General features: G+C 42.7%; 1 protein-coding gene across 1 annotated transcript; it reads left to right on the top strand.

Moving 5' to 3' along the window:
- The first annotated feature begins 14,282 nt into the window (after positions 1 to 14,282).
- Positions 14,283 to 15,325, top strand: LOC127338277 (uncharacterized). The gene is made up of 3 exons (XM_051364464.2): positions 14,283 to 14,333; positions 14,423 to 14,791; positions 14,873 to 15,325. The coding sequence occupies exons 1-3, from the start codon at positions 14,283 to 14,285 to the stop codon at positions 15,323 to 15,325; spliced, it is 873 nt and encodes a 290-aa protein (XP_051220424.2).
- Positions 15,326 to 18,995: the final 3,670 nt, after the last annotated feature.

The raw sequence follows: 18,995 nt of genomic DNA on the forward strand, positions 1-18,995 counted from the left end.
GATGGTGGCTGTATATGTAGGCAACGTGGGATAGCAACCCATGAACGACAGCTGACTGCTCCATAAATAATCATCACCATTATTGTTCGGGTGTTAGCTAGTACCCCCGCCAGGGACTCCATGCCCTGCCACACCTCCAGCTTCAATTCCTCCAAATAAATTTATAACACGGTATTTTTTTTACCAGGCCGGGACATGCCTTGCCTTCAGTTACGTGTTCCTAGCTAGCTAGGTTATAGTACAATTTGATCTTTGGATGGTTTTTTTAGATGAGATTGAGGATGGTTGAGTGATGTTTGAAATTTGAGATTTTAGAGCTGTATGAAGATGCTTAAATGATGTTTAAAAGCGACGAACTGATGTGCGGTTACAATTGGTATTGCGTTCTTGATTTTCTTTTTATAGAATGTAGTATACAATTGTTATGCTAAAATTCATGTCCAAAGTTAATGGGTGCACCTAGACGGGGGTTTCCCGGACTACCACAAAATCTGGTAGCTTCGGCTCCCTCGAGAAAAGTTACTACCAAAAAAATCAGATTTTTTTAATTTTGAATTATTTAGAGGGTAAAATAGATTACGCTTGGCTTGTACATAAAATTGTGTCAGGCTCTTTGTGCGAGCAGTTAGTCCTTTCCTCTCCACATATTACTTTCCTTATTTTTTTTCTTTCGAAAAGGAGACTATGCCCTAGCTTCGGTATCCATCTATGCATGCCGTCTTACATACAGTATATTTTAATGTTTTTTACTGTATGTGCAAGTGGACACTTCACAGGAAAATAGGTGCCGGATTCTGCAGAGTGAGAGTTCAAATCCCTGATCTTGGTACAAAATTCTGGAGGACCTGACCACCATGAGATTTTGAAGCAAATTTATTGGATTAAGATGTAAGGAATTGTGGATTTAAATTTTAATGAAATATCTCGGGTGGTAAAAGAACGAGATTTCCGATAAATAGGGTTATATGGGTATTAACCCGACATTCCATTGACTCCCAATAGAAATTCAACCGGTGAAAAGCGCCTTAGTTAGACCTTTGCTCAGTTACAACTTTCACTTAAAATTATGGAACAATAAAAAAATACTAGAGTTGAGAGGTAGGTCTTAGAGTTACTAGGAAAATTGCATGATAAATGAACACCACCAATTCGGAGACTAGAGCACCAAATCACGAGTGCACTGTCGGTTGGGTCTCATTCACAACAATGTTGATCGATCGCCCATCCCCATAGCTAACAAAGGTGCTGCAACTAGTAGGTGCACCGTCTCATATTCTTCCGAACACTTCGGACTATCTACATTGGCAATGACCTCAACCCTAGAAACAATTTAAGTATACTCGGGAGCCACACACTCAAAAGCATTGAACTCTTGGAGCTGCACCTTCCTGTCAACCACGACGGCCTTCACTGTGAGCAACTTCTTGCACATTCACAAGTATACCTTCATCTTTCCTAGGGCCACATTAGTCTCCATCTCCTTCTCATTTGGAAACTCCCGATAAGTCTCGAACATCGTAAGTGCACTTTTCTTTTGAAAAAAAAGGACCCCTTATTCGAGAAATTAGCGTGCAGGGGGCTTAGGTTATCAAAGGCTTATAGGGAGTTGCCAGATAAGAACATTGCAACACTTGTTAGTCTTATCCAACCGGCTAGCTGCTCCATGCTAAAAGTAGCGAGGGTCCTCCTCCGCTTTACTGGAAGGAAAATGTTTCAAGAATGGATGGCTGCATCACACATGTAACCTTGTTTTTTTTAACATACATGGTTTACCTTGTTTATCGACTTTAGCACGCTGGCAATAGACATTATGCCGGCCACATAATTCATCTGTTGCAGACAAATAGTTTAAGGTAAATGTATATGGCCTTGGTGTAAGGTTGTTTTTTTCCAAAAAAAAAACCCTACTCCATTCCTGTTTGTAGGGCGTATTGGCCTATTGGGTTTCATTAAGATAAAGTTTTTTTTACCTAGAAGTACTTTATTAATTCATTTTTTCATGAAACTGATAGCACTAGCTAGTTCCTTTTTTGCAATGGTACTTAAGGATAATTGAGTTTTTGTATCATATCAACTATGTACATTAGTAGTGTGATTCTTCATCAAAATTTTATATACAAATAGCTACTATGTGAAGCTTTAAAACTGCGAGGTACGTAGCTACTAGCTAGCTAAGCAAATTAATGACATTAATATGTCTAACTATATGTGCAAGTGGGGATAAATGGTGCCAGAATCATAATACGTTGTCATGCATGCATGTATACGCGGCCATTAGGCAGGTCGCAGCCAGATATGAAGCCCATTTGGCCATAAGACAGTGACAAGGCAATGGATTAGCTCATGCAATCGGACAAACTAACCGCTGTAGTCGAACCCGTTGAAGGTTGAACGTCGATCGGGTACGTGCACAGTCCTGCCAGACCCACACCTTAACTAATCATCAGCTTCTTCCCGGAAAACGGAATCGCCTCTTCCTGTTGAAACGCACAGTCCGATTAGAAATGCACAGTGTCTGCTTGTCTCATTCAGAACAGTTGCACGTACAAGTGTACGCGCGTGCCTAATTACTTGTCTGCACAAAATCGCAGCTGGAAGATGATGTTCATTCTTGCACCTTGTGGTAATATGGTGGTGCTTATGGATATATCCATGCGTGTCTTCGATTCCTAATGACTAATGAGACAGCGTTTTGCCCAGGCCACGTACACAACCATGATGGCAACGCAATAACTCTCGGCCGGGCAACCAACCAAATCACCAGGAAGATCGATTACGGTGGACCAGCAAAATTAGACCGCGCCCTTTACCATTTCCATGTGCAAGAGTACATCACCTTCATTTCTTTGCTTAGATGGGAATCACCAGTTCATGTCTTCTGTTCGCGTGATATAATTTTTTTTTTAGAAAATACATGATAGAAATGCATATTCAACAGACATGGTTCGAAAACATCTTGTGGGATTAGATGGTCGATTCGCTGATAGAGAAGCAGAATAGACATGCTGGCCACATAGCATCTTGGAGGATCTTGTTTCCTCCCATGTCGCCATGCATGTTCGATCTTGTTTCCCCCAAGTCCGGGCAGGCCAATGCGTGTGCGGTTGTGTGATCAAGTGTTAACCGGTGGTGGCAACGGAGGGCGGAAGCTCTTGGTCTGACCTTAATTGATTGAACCTGAGGATGTTTGCATGCAAATGGGGTTCCCTTGTTGATGGTATTGCCTGAAATTTGCCCAGACTTCTCTCCAGATGAAAACAAGCACGTCATTTCCTTCATGAATGCATCGTGGTCGCTAGGTTGGTGCACCTCTCAAGTTACCGTTGAGTTTCTATCGTCATTTGTGGATGATCGATGATAATGTGTGTTGTAGTCGTTTTGTTTATTTCCATGTTTCTAACTCTTTTTGTAATTATTTGGTTGTGTGCATCCTCGATGTTTTGACTAACTCTTGATATCACGTTGGTGTAAAGGCGGGTGTAATTGATATCATCTTGAAATTAATATATTTTCTTTATATGAAAACTAAACCACTAATAAAAATAGAGTTGTGATTCCTCTGGTAGATCTTAAAGTTGTGATGCTATTTTGTAACTACATGCATCTATCTTATCCTCATGGACATTTATTACAAAAGGAGGTGCGAGCAACCGGCAGAAATTTTATGTTTTCCTTCGGAAGTAAGGCCAAGGGCTAGCAAATGGCTTTCCTTGGTCACATTCTTTTGAATCAAAATAGATGGTGAGTTGGTGACCATTTTCCTACACACTTTTTCGTACGAATCAAAGAGACCCAAAATCTAGAAACTAGTTTTCCTTGGTCCCATTCTTTTGAATCAAAATAGATGTTGACCATGTTCTTCCTACACTTTTTCGTACGAATCAAAGAGACCCAAAATCTTTGTATATAGTACACCACTTCTCACTCAAAATTCAGCTACCGGGGATTGGGTGCCAAATTATCAAATTCCAACCTCGGTCAAGCTCTGCCACTGGTCGGTTCACTTTAACCACACTGCCCTCTTCCAGATAAGCTAGCTGGACCTGCAGGTATGCAATGCATTTCAATTCTACCAATATTGAGATCGAGCACGTACCTTTTCCTCTCCCAGCACTGTTGCATGTCAGCGATACTAGCTCGCCAGTTAATTTCGATCTCTCTTCCCCGTCCGTCCGGCCGAGGCTTGCACGCATGCAGGCAAGCACGCGTACGTACGCATGGTTAATGCTGGGTCGGGTTTTTATCGATCGATGCAGCGCGGCATGGGTTCGTGCTCTCGGGTTTCGGAGTAATGGACGGCCCTGTTCTTTTGCTTCTTAATTGTTAAGATTAAACAGACGCCTCTACAGAACCGATTTAAAGCAAACCGTCATTAGCAACTGTCATTAGTTTAGGCATGTGTTAATTATGTCCAAAGCGTCGTACGGACGCTTGTGTCCATACGGACGCCTTCTCGTATGCCAAGAGGCATCTCTTTGTAACAGGCGCCTGTACAAGGCGTCCCAAACTCCTGTATAAATAGGGCTTTGCCCACAAGCAATAGATCACAAGTTTTACTCTCTAATCTGAGTTCTAACACGTTATCAGCCACGCTAGATTCTACCAAGAGCAATCACCGGAGAGAAATCACCGGAGAAGAAGAAAGGAAAGAACATCAGATTTCTACGGGAGTCAATCCAAATGGAGGAGGAAATGTGCCTTGTGGATAGTGGTACCACAAACTCTATACTTAGGGAAATAAAGTATTTCCAAACTCTTACAAAGATGAATGGAGATATCTTAACAATCGCTGGACGCGATGCGGTAATTGTTGGCACAGGGCGCGCCATATTTACCCTCCCTATGGGTACACAAATTATAATTGAGGATGCTTTATTGTATCCCGATTCAACTCGTACCCTCATAGGATATAGAGATATCCGTAAAAATGGTTTTCACATTGAAACCCATGAAGACAACAAGGAGGAGTATCTCCTCTTTACCAAAGATAACGGATATGGCAAACAAATATTTGAGAAAATTCCCTCTTTATCATCAGGATTGTACTACACATACATAAAACCCGTAGCACACGTTGCGTACAAGGTAATTTTTCAGAATGTCAATGCATTCCAAACTTGGCATGATCGCCTTGGTCATCCCGGTATCGGGATGATGCGGAAAATTATCGGCAATTCCAATGGTCATGACTTAAATGAAGCCAAATTCCCACAATCTTCAGATTTTGTGTGCACTGCATGTGCTACCGGGAAACTCATTTTACGACCCTCTTATCTTAAAATTCAAGCGGAACCACTCCAATTCCTTGAACGAATTCAAGGTGATATTTGTGGTCCGATCCAACCATTATCTGGACCTTTTAGGTATTTCATGGTTCTAATTGATGCATCTACACGATGGTCTCATGTGTGTCTATTATCCACACGAAACCATGCATTTGCCAAAATAATGAGACAAATTATTAAATTACAAGCTCATTATCCTGAGAATCGAATTAAATCAATTCGAATGGACAACGCTGCTGAATTTTCTTCGCGTGCCTTCAATGATTATTGCATGGCACTAGGAATTGAGGTTCAACACTCGGTCCCATACGTCCACACACAAAATGGATTGGCTGAATCCCTAATTAAGAGAATTAAGCTCATTGCACGACCATTATTAATGAATTGCAAATTACCAACTTCATGTTGGGGTCACGCAGTTTTACACGCTGCTGACTTAATTCAATTGCGACCAACTGCATATCACAGCACTTCCCCTCTGCAATTAGTACGTGAAAATCTACCAAATATTTCCCATCTGCGTAAATTTGGATGCGCCACATATGTGCCCATCTCACCACCGCAGCGTACATCCATGGGCCCACATCGGAAACTGGGGATCTATGTGGGGTACAAATCACCGTCAATAATCAAGTACCTTGAACCCCTCACAGGGGATTTATTCACAGCCCGTCACGCTGATTGCATCTTCAATGAGGACCATTTCCCGGCATTAGGGGGAGATATCAAGTACCAAAAAGAATGCCCGGAAATCGATTGGAATGCCCAAGGCATTTCCTCCTCTGATCCACGTACTCAAGAAACTGAACTTCAAGTTCGGAAAATAATTGATTTGCAACACATTGCAAATAACCTGCCAGATTCATTTACTGACTATAAAGGTGTTACAAAATCCTATAATCCTGCCAGAAATGCGCCCGAAAGAGTGGAGGTACCAACAAAAACCACTCAACTCCCTGTTCAAAGGAAGAGGGGGAGAAGTACGGCCACCGAACATGATTCAGCTTCTCGCAAGCAACAAAGGAAACAGAGGAAGAAACCCTCTGAACCAGTAAATGTAAATCAACCTAGCGTTGATAATCATCAAATGGGTAATGAACACCCAGTGGAAGAACGATCTCCACAACCCAGCTCAGTTGTGCACTCAATGACTGGGACATCGGAAAACCCTGACTCAATCGTATTGGGAAATCTCGACCAGTCAACAAGGGTAAATGAAATTTCCACAAACTATATAGATTCTGGAGAATCTTACAATCGTAAGTCTACAATTGTCGACATATATTTCTCAACTACAGTTGCAAACAACCTTCTAAATGATCATGATCCAAAGACCATGGCAGAGTGTGAGAAACGCTCCGACTGGCCTAAATGGAAGGATGCAATCCAAGTTGAATTAGCCTCGCTCAATAAAAGAAAGGTATTCAGTGAAGCAATACCTACACCTCCCAGAGTTTTCCCTGTGGGATTCAAATGGGTTTTCGTCCGTAAGAGGAACGAGAACAATGAGGTGGTGAGATATAAAGCAAGGCTTTTAGCCCAAGGTTTCACGCAGAGACCAGGCATTGATTTCAATGAAACATATTCTCCAGTAATGAGTGGTATTACTTTCCGATATCTTATTTCAATGGCAGTACAAAATCGTCTATCTATGCAGTTGATGGACGTGGTGACCGCTTACCTTTATGGCTCACTTGATTCGGACATATACATGAAAGTTCCTGATGGAGTTCCAGTCCCGAATCCAAATGCAAAACGCAACGTATATTGTGTAAAACTAAATAAGTCTTTGTATGGCTTAAAACAGTCGGGACGCATGTGGTACAACCGACTTAGTGAGTTCCTTTTAAAAAGGGGATACTCCAATAATGATGATTGTCCATGTGTTTTCATCAAAAAGTCCGAGACCGGATTTTGCATTATTTCGGTGTATGTCGATGATTTAAACATCATTGGTAACACACAAGATATTGATGAAGCACGCAATCACCTAAAGACGGAATTTGAAATGAAGGATTTGGATAAAACCAAATTTTGCTTGGGATTACAACTCGAGCACCTTCCCTCAGGTATTTTGGTTCACCAAACCGCCTATATCCAGAAAATATTGGAGAAATTCAATATGGACAAATCCTATCCATCCAAAACTCCCATGGTTGTTCGATCTCTAGACGTAGAGAAAGATCAATTTAGACCAAGGGATGAAGGAGAAGATATATTGGGATCAGAAGTCCCATATCTCAGTGCTGTTGGAGCGCTCATGTATCTCGCAAATTGCACCAGGCCTGACATTGCATCTGCAGTAAATTTACTAGCTAGACATAGCGCAGCTCCCACCAAACGCCATTGGATGGGAGTCAAGAATATCTTTCGATATCTCCAAGGCACAAAGGATCTTGGCCTATTCTTTCAATTTCAGAAAAATCTGGACATTGAGATGATTGGGTATACCGATGCTGGCTACTTATCCGACCCCCATAATGCCAGATCACAAACCGGTTTTGTGTTCCTACATGGTGGGACAGCCATCTCATGGAAGTCTTCTAAACAGACCCTAGTGGCTACATCCACCAATCATTCTGAAATAATCGCATTATATGAAGCATCACGTGAATGTGTGTGGCTTCGCAGAATGATAAACCACATACAACAATCATGTGGTAAAGGTTCTATCGAATCTCCAACCATTATCTACGAAGATAATGCTGCTTGTGTTGCTCAGATGCAAACGGGTTACATAAAGAGCAATATCACTAAACATATTGCACCTAAATTGTTTTATCCTCATGAACTACAAAAGAGTGGGGATATAAACATCTTGCAAGTTAAATCATGCGATAATCTCGCTGACCTATTCACAAAGTCTCTACTAGCCTCAACATTTGAAAAATATGTTCGTGGAATTGGCATGCGACGACTTCGTGATTTGCAAGGATCAGGGGGAGTATCTCTCTGAATTATAACCCATTCAAACATCATATTACACTCTTTTTCCCTTTATGAGTTTACTCTCATGGTTCTCATCAAGGTTTTTAATGAGGTAATATCAACACAAGAATATATGTCATGTATCCTATTTTCCCCACCGGGGTTTTAATGGATGTATACAAAACATATTAATTGTCATCTAAACTTAACAGTGAGTTTTATCCTTTTAAGGTTTTCTCGTATAAGTTATCAAAGAGACAATGATCATTATATGTTGTATCATTTCTCCTTATTTTTCCCACCGGGTTTTAAAGGAGTTTTCACAACATATCAAATACTATTCTCCTCATATTTTTCCCACAGGGTTTTTGGGGGAGTTATTCAAGAAAACATATGCTTGTGATCAAGACCAATATTTTCAAGACTATACAAGGAATAAAGACATACGAGAAGCAGCTTTGTACAAGGGGGAGTGTTAAGATTAAACAGACGCCTCTACAGAACCGATTTAAAGCAAACCGTCATTAGCAACTATCATTAGTTTAGGCATGTGTTAATTATGTCCAAAGCGTCGTACGGACGCCTGTGTCCGTACGGACGCCTTCTCGTATGCCAAGAGGCATCTCTTTGTAACAGGCGCCTGTACAAGGCGTCCCAAACTCCTGTATAAATAGGGCTTTGCCCACAAGCAATAGATCACAAGTTTTACTCTCTAATCTGAGTTCTAACATTAATTTTACGGTAGTCAAAATGATTTTACTAGCTGCTTTGTTGTTGTGAATAGCTAGTGTTGAAAGCTTAGCCTTAGATCAAGGAGGTGGCGTTTTGGCACACGCGTGCATATGCACCCATTATAGAAAATAATAAAAAAAAATTCAAAAATGTCAAAAAAAATCTAACATAATTTTTTTGGTATACATCGTGACATCCTATGTCCGTTCACAAGTTTTCATGAAAAAACAACATTTTTTGCGATGTGTACAAAAAAGACAAAAAATGTCCTGTCCGTAGTCGTGTTACAGCATTAAAATTTGTCCTTTTTACAGGAGCCATAGAAAAATGTTTTTTTTAAAAAAACTTGTGTACCAACATAAAATGTCTAGATGTACATGTAAAAAATTTAGTTTAGAATTTTTTGACACTTTGAAATGTGGATTCACATAATGGGAGCATATGCTCCTATTAGCCAAAGTGCATTTCCCTTAGATCAATTGCTACCAAGTACCAACACTTCTCTTGTAATAAGTACGACACTATTGGGAATGCGCCGCGGTGCTGACGGCTAGATCATGTGCCGATGGCAAAATATCAGGGCCGTCGACACAGGGTCCATTCCAGCCAGGCCAGTAGGCAAGCCGTCGGCACAGGAAAACCGTCAGCACAGGAAGGTCTGTGCCGACGGCAACCGTCGGCATAGTTTCGGCTGTCGGCACAGCCACTCAGTGTGAGGCCTGTGCCGACGGCTGCCATCGGCACATATTTCAGCCCTGTGCCGACAGCAAAGCCGTCGACATAGCTATTTTCCATTTTATCACATTAATCTTCACAAAATCATAACTAAATTATTATAATTCAGAAAAATACAAATAATATATCAAAATTTTCAAAAAATAAGATCTATCTTGGAATTATCAAACTTGGAATATTGTAAATATCTCAAAAAAAACCTTCTAAAAATGAGCTATCATGTCCGATGTTTCATGGCTTTCACACCGAACAACCAATGCTATGGCTAGAATCGTCACATAGTTTGTGATAATGTGTCCATATTGTGCACACATGTGCATCTTGGGATGTCTTACGATGTTGCAGGAGGAAGTTTTCCTTTTCATCGCACGAAAAAGATATTTTCCATTTTTAGGTGCTGAAAATGGGGTGTTATGTGAAGTAACCACCAAATTAAAGTTTCACATTGGTAAGAAAACATTTTTCAAAAATACTAGACCACCTAAGATGGAAAATTTCTCAACCGGTGTATCTGAAATCTTTCCGTCCACCCCTCATGAAAAAGACAAATTCATGCCGGATCGGAAGGAGGCCGACCAGATTTGAACTACAGGTACATGATATAATGCTTAAGATTTTTTGAAAAAATCATTTTTAGGTTCACAACATGCTATTTTATCAGAGATCCAGTGTAAGTTTAGCAAGTCTCAGCCCGGGCAGAGGATCTTCATGCCCGCCGTTTTGAATATAGTTTGAAACAGGCATAACGAATTCAAAAACGATCCAAATAATGTGAAAACCATAATGTGGTGTCATATTATGTGTCATAGTTGCAAGGAAAAATATTAAAGTTGGAAAATTGCAAACATCACAAAAAATTCTTCACAAAATGAGCTATCACGTTCGAGGTTTCATGGTATTTAGGTCAAACGACCACTGTTAAGGATAGAATCACGGCATAGTTTGTGATAATGTCCGTATATTGTGCACATATGTGCATCTTTGGACGTCTTACGATGTTGAAGGAGGATTTTTTCCTTTTTATCGCACGAAAAAGCCATTTTTCATTTTTGAGGTGCGAAAACGGGGTGTTTTATGAAGCAACCACCAAATTAAAGTTTCACATTAGTACCAACACATTTTTAAAAAATACTAGACCACCTAAGATGGAAAATTTCTCAACAGGTGTATATGAAACCTTTCCATCCACTGCTCATGAAAAAGACAAAATTCTACCGAATCGGTAGGAGGCCGACTAGATTTGAACTACAGGTACATGATATAATGCTCAATATTTTTTCGTAAAAATCATTTTTAGGTTGACAACATGCTATTTCATCAGAGATCCAGTGCAAGTTTAACGAGTCTTAGCCTCGGGCAAAGGATCTTCATGCCCACCGTTTTAAATATAGTTTGAAACGGGCATAACAAATTCAAAAAAGATCCAAACAATGTAAAACCTTCACGTGATGTCATATTATGTGTCATTGTTGCAAGGAAAAATATTAAAGTTTGAAAATTGCAAACATTACAAAAAATTCTTCACAAAATGAGCTATCACGTTTGAGGTTTCATGGTATTTAGGTCAAACGACCAAAGTTATGGATAGAATCACGGCATAGTTTGTGATAATGTACCCGTATTGTGCACATGTGAGCATCTTGGGATGTCTTAGGATGTTGAAGGAGGAAGTTTTCCTTTTCATCGCACGAAAAAGTCATTTTACATTTTTTAGGTGCCGAAAACGGGGTGTTTTGTGAAGCAACCACCAAATTAAAATTTCATATTAGTACCAACACAATTTTCAAAAATACTAGTCCACCTAAAATGGAAAATTTCTCAATCGGTGTATCTGGAACCATTCCTTCCACCCCTCATGAAAAAGATAAATTCCTGCCGAATCGGCAGGAGGCTGTACATGATATAATGTTGAACATGCTATTTCATCAGAGATCCAGTGCAAGCTTAGCGAGCCTCAGCCCCGAGCACGTTGTTTTGAATATAGTTTGAAACGGGCATAACAAATTCAAAAACGATCCAAACAATGTGAAACCTTCGCGTGGTGTCATATTATGTGTCTTAGTTGCAAGAAAAAATATTAAAGTTGGAAAATTACAAACATCACAAAAAATCATTCACAAAATGAGATATCAGGTTCGGGGTTTCATGGCATTTAGGTCAAACGACCAATGTTATGGATTGAATCACGGCAAAGTTTATGATAATATGCCTATATTGTGCACATATGTGTATATTGGAATGTCTTATGACGTTGAAGGAGGAAGTTTCCTTTTCATCTCATGAAAAGGCCATTTTCTATTTTTTAGGTGCCGAAAACAGGGTGTTTGTGAAGCAGCCACCAAATTAAAATTTTACATTGGTACCAACTTATTTTTTAAAAAATACTAGACTACCAAATGTGCCCATATTTGGACTCATCTCATTTTTCTGATCGATTTAGACCAATTATTTGTCAAATTCTGATTTACGGATTTACGGATTTAAAGATATTAATTATTCCATATTAAATAGAAAAGGAAAAAAATAAAATCATTTTATTATCCATTTGAATTCAAGATTAATATACTTATTTATTGTAGTTTATGTAGGTATTATTTTGGAATTCAAAAAATAAAGATGTGCAACATCAAGGAATATGGGTTAATAGGATTGATATGGTAGTATCCCCACGCCAAATCTTCCTCCAATCCGGACGAAAATTTCGCCGGATTTGGGCGTGGGGAGCGCCAACGAGTGAGGATGCTCTAAGAATTATAGGAACTTCCTGTACTTTTCAAGACAAGATGCAGCATCAAGTTTGTCCGGCCCGTTGTGGGTAGGGTAATTGGTGAAATTTAAAACACGAGGTCGGATAAAAGGAAGGCTCAGGGGAGAGTTCTGAACTTTTGATGAATCTATGAATTCGGTACGACTTGACCTGGTTTCGGAGGGCGGAGATTGATCGAGCTACATGTAGGCGCAACTCGATCTCGGCTCTTCTGATTCGAGTCCATGGAGTCCACTACCTCGCCGCCGCCGCCCGATTCCGGCATCACGGCGACGCTCGCGCCAACCACACGGCCGTGGGCCAACCTCTCGCCGGACCTCCTTCTCGACATCTCCAGCCGCCTGGACGAAGACGCCGCCGACTTTGCGCGCTTCCACGCCGTCTGCACGCCGTGGCGCGATGTGCTCTCCCGGGCGACGATCCTCCCCGCGTTCTCTCCGTGGCTCCTCGCGCTGTGCAGCGACCGCATCATGCGCTTCACCGTCGACCTCAGATGCGTCTCCTCCTTCGAGGAGGCAGGCCGCGGCCGCGGCCACGGCAACGTCTTGCTCCCGGAGCCGCCGGGCACGTGCTTTACTGGCGACGGCGAGAGGAACTGGGTGGCTAGCGCCGATGGCACGGCCGCGTGGCTCCTCATCGCGAGCCCCGAGCCAAGGCTCCTCCACCTTCTCACTGGAGCCATCACCCCGTTGATTGCCTTCCCAGAGGACGACGAGATCAAGGTGCCGATGGAGAACGCTCGCGGCATTGTTTACGGCGATGGTACGGTGTTTCTGTACAGATTTTCGTACGAGGAGTCGACGCACAAGTTCACGGCGGCTATCCTACGTCCCGCTGCTAGGTCGTGGATAGTCATGAAAAGGATCTTGGATGTCGGCCCCCGATCGGATTCACGTGCGGCATATCACGATGGCAAGGTGCTAGTATGCGTGGGCGACTTCTGGAGTGTGCTGAGACGGCGCGACTTTGGCGGCCCTGCTTATCTCCAGCCAAGGTGGAACGAGCATTATAATGTATGCCACTACGTCTTGGAGTCCGAGGGCGAGCTGCTGTGGGCATCTGTCGTACTTGGGCACAAATTGTATCACATCAAGACGGCGATGTCAGTGACAGTACACGCATTAGAGAAAGGAGCACGTGGAGTCATGCGATGGGCGGTGATGGACGGATGGAGCTTGGCCGATCGTATCCTCTTCCTAGGTTCCCCTGCCAGCTTCGCCGTGGACGCACACAAGCTGGGCATGAGCGGCGGATGCGCATACTTCGTTTTAGGGAGCTACGTGTACCGGTATGACCTCGTCGTCGGCGAGAACGAGCTCGTAAGGCAGCTACCTCCCAAAATGGGTACCGGCGGGGGGCGCTTCCCGCGCGTGTGGATCTGGCACCAACCTACCATTGCACCAATCCAAGAAATCAGGGAAGGCCTTAGGCTCTACCCAAACAAGAAGCAAAAATATGTAATTGATTAGATGTATTGGAGAGGTTTGGAATTCAATACCTATTGGATGAAGTTTTGTCATAAAATTATTGTAAAAACCTACATTTTCCTGGTTTCAAACATTCTATATCATCAGAGAGTTTTATGTTGTTTTAATTTGCGTGTCCTCTTATTTACTGTTTTGAGATTACATAATTGAAAATTAAAGACATACAAACTTGCACCTCCCACTACGGGAAAATCAGGCGCTGCCGTGCAGCCAATCTTTGCCGTGAGCTGCTGCACGGCAAAGATTTCTTTGCCGTGCGTAGCAAGAAGAGCGCACGGCAACGCAAAAATGCACGGCAAAGTATGAGAGCAGCGCACGGCAAAGAAACCTAGCACGGCAAAGAAAGATATGGCGCACGGCAAAGAAGTTTCTCACGGCAAAGAATGGCAGCAGCGCACGGCAAAGATTTCAGGACGGCAAAGTCCCTGCAAGCCGCACGGCAAAGAAACAGCGCACGGCAAAGGCCTGGGCACTGCAAAGATTTGCAGGAAGTCAGGACAGGAGCGAAGCCTAACGTCTTTGCCGTGCTAAAGAAGATGAAGCAAAGGAAGACGCCTGATCCTGAGACGGGGTCCGTGTGGGTTAACCCGCAATCCGAGACCCAGTGCACGTCGTATGTCTCCAAGTTCAAGCAGAAGTACGGCGAGGAGGCCAATCCAGAGGCCGAGGACTTTGACCCTGAGGTCGCGGTGCTTGCGGGAGAAGGCTTGAAGCATGGCCGCCTATGGTTTGGTGACGGGTGCGTCGACCCAGCGAGGGTTCCCTCTCTCCGCCAGATCCGTCGTGGTCGTAAGAGCGGCCAGCCTGAGGTAGAGCCCCGGCCACGGGCTTCGGATCTAGCTGTCGAGCGGTTACGGGTATGTTCTTCCTCGGGTCTCTACATTTCCTTTACATGCTTTCCATTGAAATGTTAATGACATCGCGGCAACACAACGTAGGAGGAGATGGCAGCGAAGGAGCAGGCGGCCCAGGAGCAAAGGGCGCAGATGGAGCAGCAGATTCTGCAGTACCAGCAGCAGCAGACACAGATGATGCAGCAGATGCAACAGCAACAACAGATGATGCAGCAGCAGCAGGCACAGATGAGCTGGCTGATGAGCCAGACGGCTCTGTCTTCTCCACCGGGGAGTCTTCCTGCTCCTCCACCTTACTCCATGCCGTGGATGCCACCACCGCCCACTCAGACCCCGGGGACACCTATCACCGTGAACAACATGAACATCATCCGGAGCATGAACCGCGGTGAGTCCTCTTGTGCCCAACCCGCTACTTGTACTTGTTCAAGTGTTCAATATGCAAATGCAAATGCAAATGTTCATTCCATCAACCTTATAGATTATATGTCACAAGGAAATGACGATGAGGCCGGCGGAAGCGGAGGACAAGGTTGATGGCATGGTCTTCGTGCACTTTGTCGGATTGTATGCTTGTAATGGATTGTAATATTGGACATTGCACTATGGACTCTATGTAACTTGTGTGGATGGACTATGGACTCTATGTAATGCATTGTATGCATGAATATGTGTGTTTGATGTATTTGAAGGAGATATGCCCTAGAGGCAATAATAAAGTGGTTATTATTTATATCTTTATGTTTATGATAAATGTTTATATATCATGCTATAATTGTATTAACCGAAACATTAGTACATGTGTGATATGTAGACAACAAGAAGTCCCTAGTATGCCTCTTAAACTAGCTTGTTGATTAATGGATGATTAGTTTCATAATCATGAACATTGGATGTTATTAATAACAAGGTTATATCATTATATGAATGATGTAATGGACACACCCAATTAAGTGTAGCATAAGATCTCGTCATTAAGTTATTTGCTATAAGCTTTTGATACATAGTTACCTAGTCCTTATGACCATGAGATCATGTAAATCACTTATACCGGAAAGGTACTTTGATTACATCAAACGCCACTGCGTAAATGGGTGGTTATAAAGGTGGGATTAAGTATCCGGAAAGTATGAGTTGAGGCATATGGATCAACAGTGGGATTTGTCCATCCCGATGACGGATAGATATACTCTGGGCCCTCTCGGTGGAATGTCGTCTAATGTCTTGCAAGCATATGAATAAGTTCATAAGAGACCACATACCATGGTACGAGTAAAGAGTACTTGTCAGGAGACGAGGTTGAACAAGGTATAGAGTGATACCGATAATCAAACCTCGGACAAGTAAAATATCGCGAGACAAAGGGAATTGGTAATGTATGTGAATGGTTCATTCGATCACTAATGTCATCGTTGAATATGTGGGAGCCATTATGGATCTCCAGATCCCGCTATTGGTTATTGGTCGGAGTGAGTACTCAACCATGTCCGCATAGTTCACGAACCGTAGGGTGACACACTTAAAGTTGGATGTTGAAATGGTAGTACTTGAATATGGAATGGAGTTCGAATATTTGTTCGGAGTCCCGGATGAGATCCCGGACATCACGAGGAGTTCCGGAATGGTCCGGAGAATAAGATTCATATATAGGAAGTCATTTTATGTGAATTAAAATGTCGCGGAAGGTTCTATGGAAGGTTCTAGAAGGTTCTAGAAAAGTCCGGAAGAAACCACCAAGGAAGGTGGAGTCCACATGGGACTCCACCTCCATGGCCGGCCAACCCTAGTGGGGGAGGAGTCCCAAGTGGACTCCCCCTTAGGGGGCCGGCCACCCCCCCATATGGGAGGTGGAAACCCCACTTTTGGTGGGAGTCCTAGATGGGCTAGGTTTCCCCCTCTTATGGAAGGTTTTTGGTTCGGGTCTTATTCGAAGACTTGGACACCAACCCTTGGGGATCCACCTATATAATGAGGGGCCAAGGGAGGGGGCCGGCCACCCCAAGACCACAAGCTGGCCGCCCCCCTTGAGTGGCCGGCCACCCCCTCCCAAACCCTAGCCGCCCCCCTCTCCTCCATAACTCCCGCGTAGCTTTAGCGAAGCTCCGCCGGACTTCTCCACCACCATCGACACCACGCCGTTGTGCTGTCGGATTCAAGAGGAGCTACTACTTCCGCTGCCCGCTGGAACGGGGAGGTGGACGTCGTCTTCATCAACAACCGAACGTGTGACCGAGTACGGAGGTGCTGCCCGTTCGTGGCACCGGAACCGATCGTGATCAAGATCTTCTACGCGCTTTTGCAAGCGGCAAGTGATCGTCTACCGCAGCAATAAGAGCCTACTCTTATAGGCTTTGGAATCTCTTCAAGGGTTAGTCTTGATCATCCCCTCATTGCTCCCATCTTCTAGATTGCATCTTGGCTTGGATTGCGTGTTCGCGGTAGGAAATTTTTTGTTTTCTATGCAACGTTATCCTACAGTGGTATCAGAGCCGTGTCTATGCATAGATGGTTGCACGAGTAGAACACAATGGTTTGTGGGCGTTGATGCTTATGTTATCTTTAGTTTGAGTACTTTGCATCTTTGTGGCATAGTGGGATGAAGCGGCTCGGACTAACTTTACATGACCGCGTTCATGAGACTTGTTCCTCGTTCGACATGCAACTTGTATTGCATAAGAGGCTTTGCGGGTGTCTGTCTCTCCTACTATAGTGAAGATTCAACTTACTCTTCTATTGACAACACTAGTATCAACGTTGTGGTTCATGTTCGTAGGTAGATTAGATCTCTCTCGAAAACCCTAAACCACGTAAAATATGCAAACCAAATTAGAGACGTCTAACTTGTTTTTGCAGGGTTTGGTGATGTGATATGGCCATAATATGATGATGAATATGTATGAGATGATCATTATTGTATTGTGGCAACCGGCAGGAGCCTTATGGTTGTCTTTAAATTTCATGTTGAGTAGTATTTCAAAGTAGTTGTAATAGTTGCTACATGAGGTGAACAACCATGAAGCCGGCGCCATGAACCTTGACGCTACGCCGACGATGATGGAGATCATGCCCGTTGATGATGGAGATCATGTCCGTGCTTTAGAGATGAAGATCGAAGGCGCAAAGACAAAAGGGCCATATCATATCACATATGAACTGCATGTGATGTTAATCCTTTTATGCATCTTATTTTGCTTAGATCGCGACGGTAGCATTATAAGATGATCCCTCACATTAATATCAAGATAATAAAGTGTTCTTCCCTCGTATGCACCGTTGTAACAGTTCGTCGTTTCGAAGCATCTCGTGATGATCGGATGTGATAGATTCAACGATTCACATACAACGGGTGTAAGCCATGTTGCACACGCGGAATACTTGGGTTTGCTTGACGAGCCTAGCATGTACAGATATGGCCTCGGGACAACGGAAACCGAAAGGTTGAACATGAGTCATATGGATGATATGATCAACATGTTGATGTTCACCATTGAAGCTACATCATCTCACGTGATGATCGGTTTTGGTGTAGTGGATTTGGATCGTGTACCACTTAACAACTATGAGGGATGTTGTATTAAGTGGGAGTTCATTAGTAATTAGATTAAAACATGAACTAATTATCATGAACATAGTCTGAGTAGTATTTTGAATTAATTTTGTAGTATTGGCATCCGTTTACTACCATGCGCTAGTCTTGTAATTGAGATAGAAATACTGTTAAATCTGATAAGAAACTTTACGGATTAGTACCGTATTGTTAAGAATCAAGAATTGATTAAGTCCTATTGCAAACTTTTAGTAAACCTCACATTGTTGATTCAAAGAGCTATGGTTTCAATTAGTACCCAAAGTTATCTTATCTCCGTGAAACTTGAAGTTCAAATCTGTTTGAAAAGTAAGGAGCTGAAAATTTAGTTTTCAGAAATAATCAAGGTATGAGATATATGTGATATCTAAGACCTTATTGCAAGATGATAGAATATAAATTTGGTGAGACTACATAAACTCATAAGTTTTATGGGAATGTATGAAGGTTGAAGACGCCAGGCGTCACAATCCTCCAACTATTGGGGCACTAATAATATTCGCATATCCATGAAGTGACCATCCTTAATATGCACCGTTGCTAAGACTCGTCGTTTCGAAGCATCACGTGATGATCGGGTGTGATAGATTCTACGTGTGCATACAACGGGTGCAAGCTAGA

The sequence above is a fragment of the Lolium perenne genome, chromosome 3 (assembly GCF_019359855.2).
Source record: "Lolium perenne isolate Kyuss_39 chromosome 3, Kyuss_2.0, whole genome shotgun sequence".
Taxonomy (NCBI): Eukaryota; Viridiplantae; Streptophyta; class Magnoliopsida; order Poales; family Poaceae; genus Lolium; species Lolium perenne.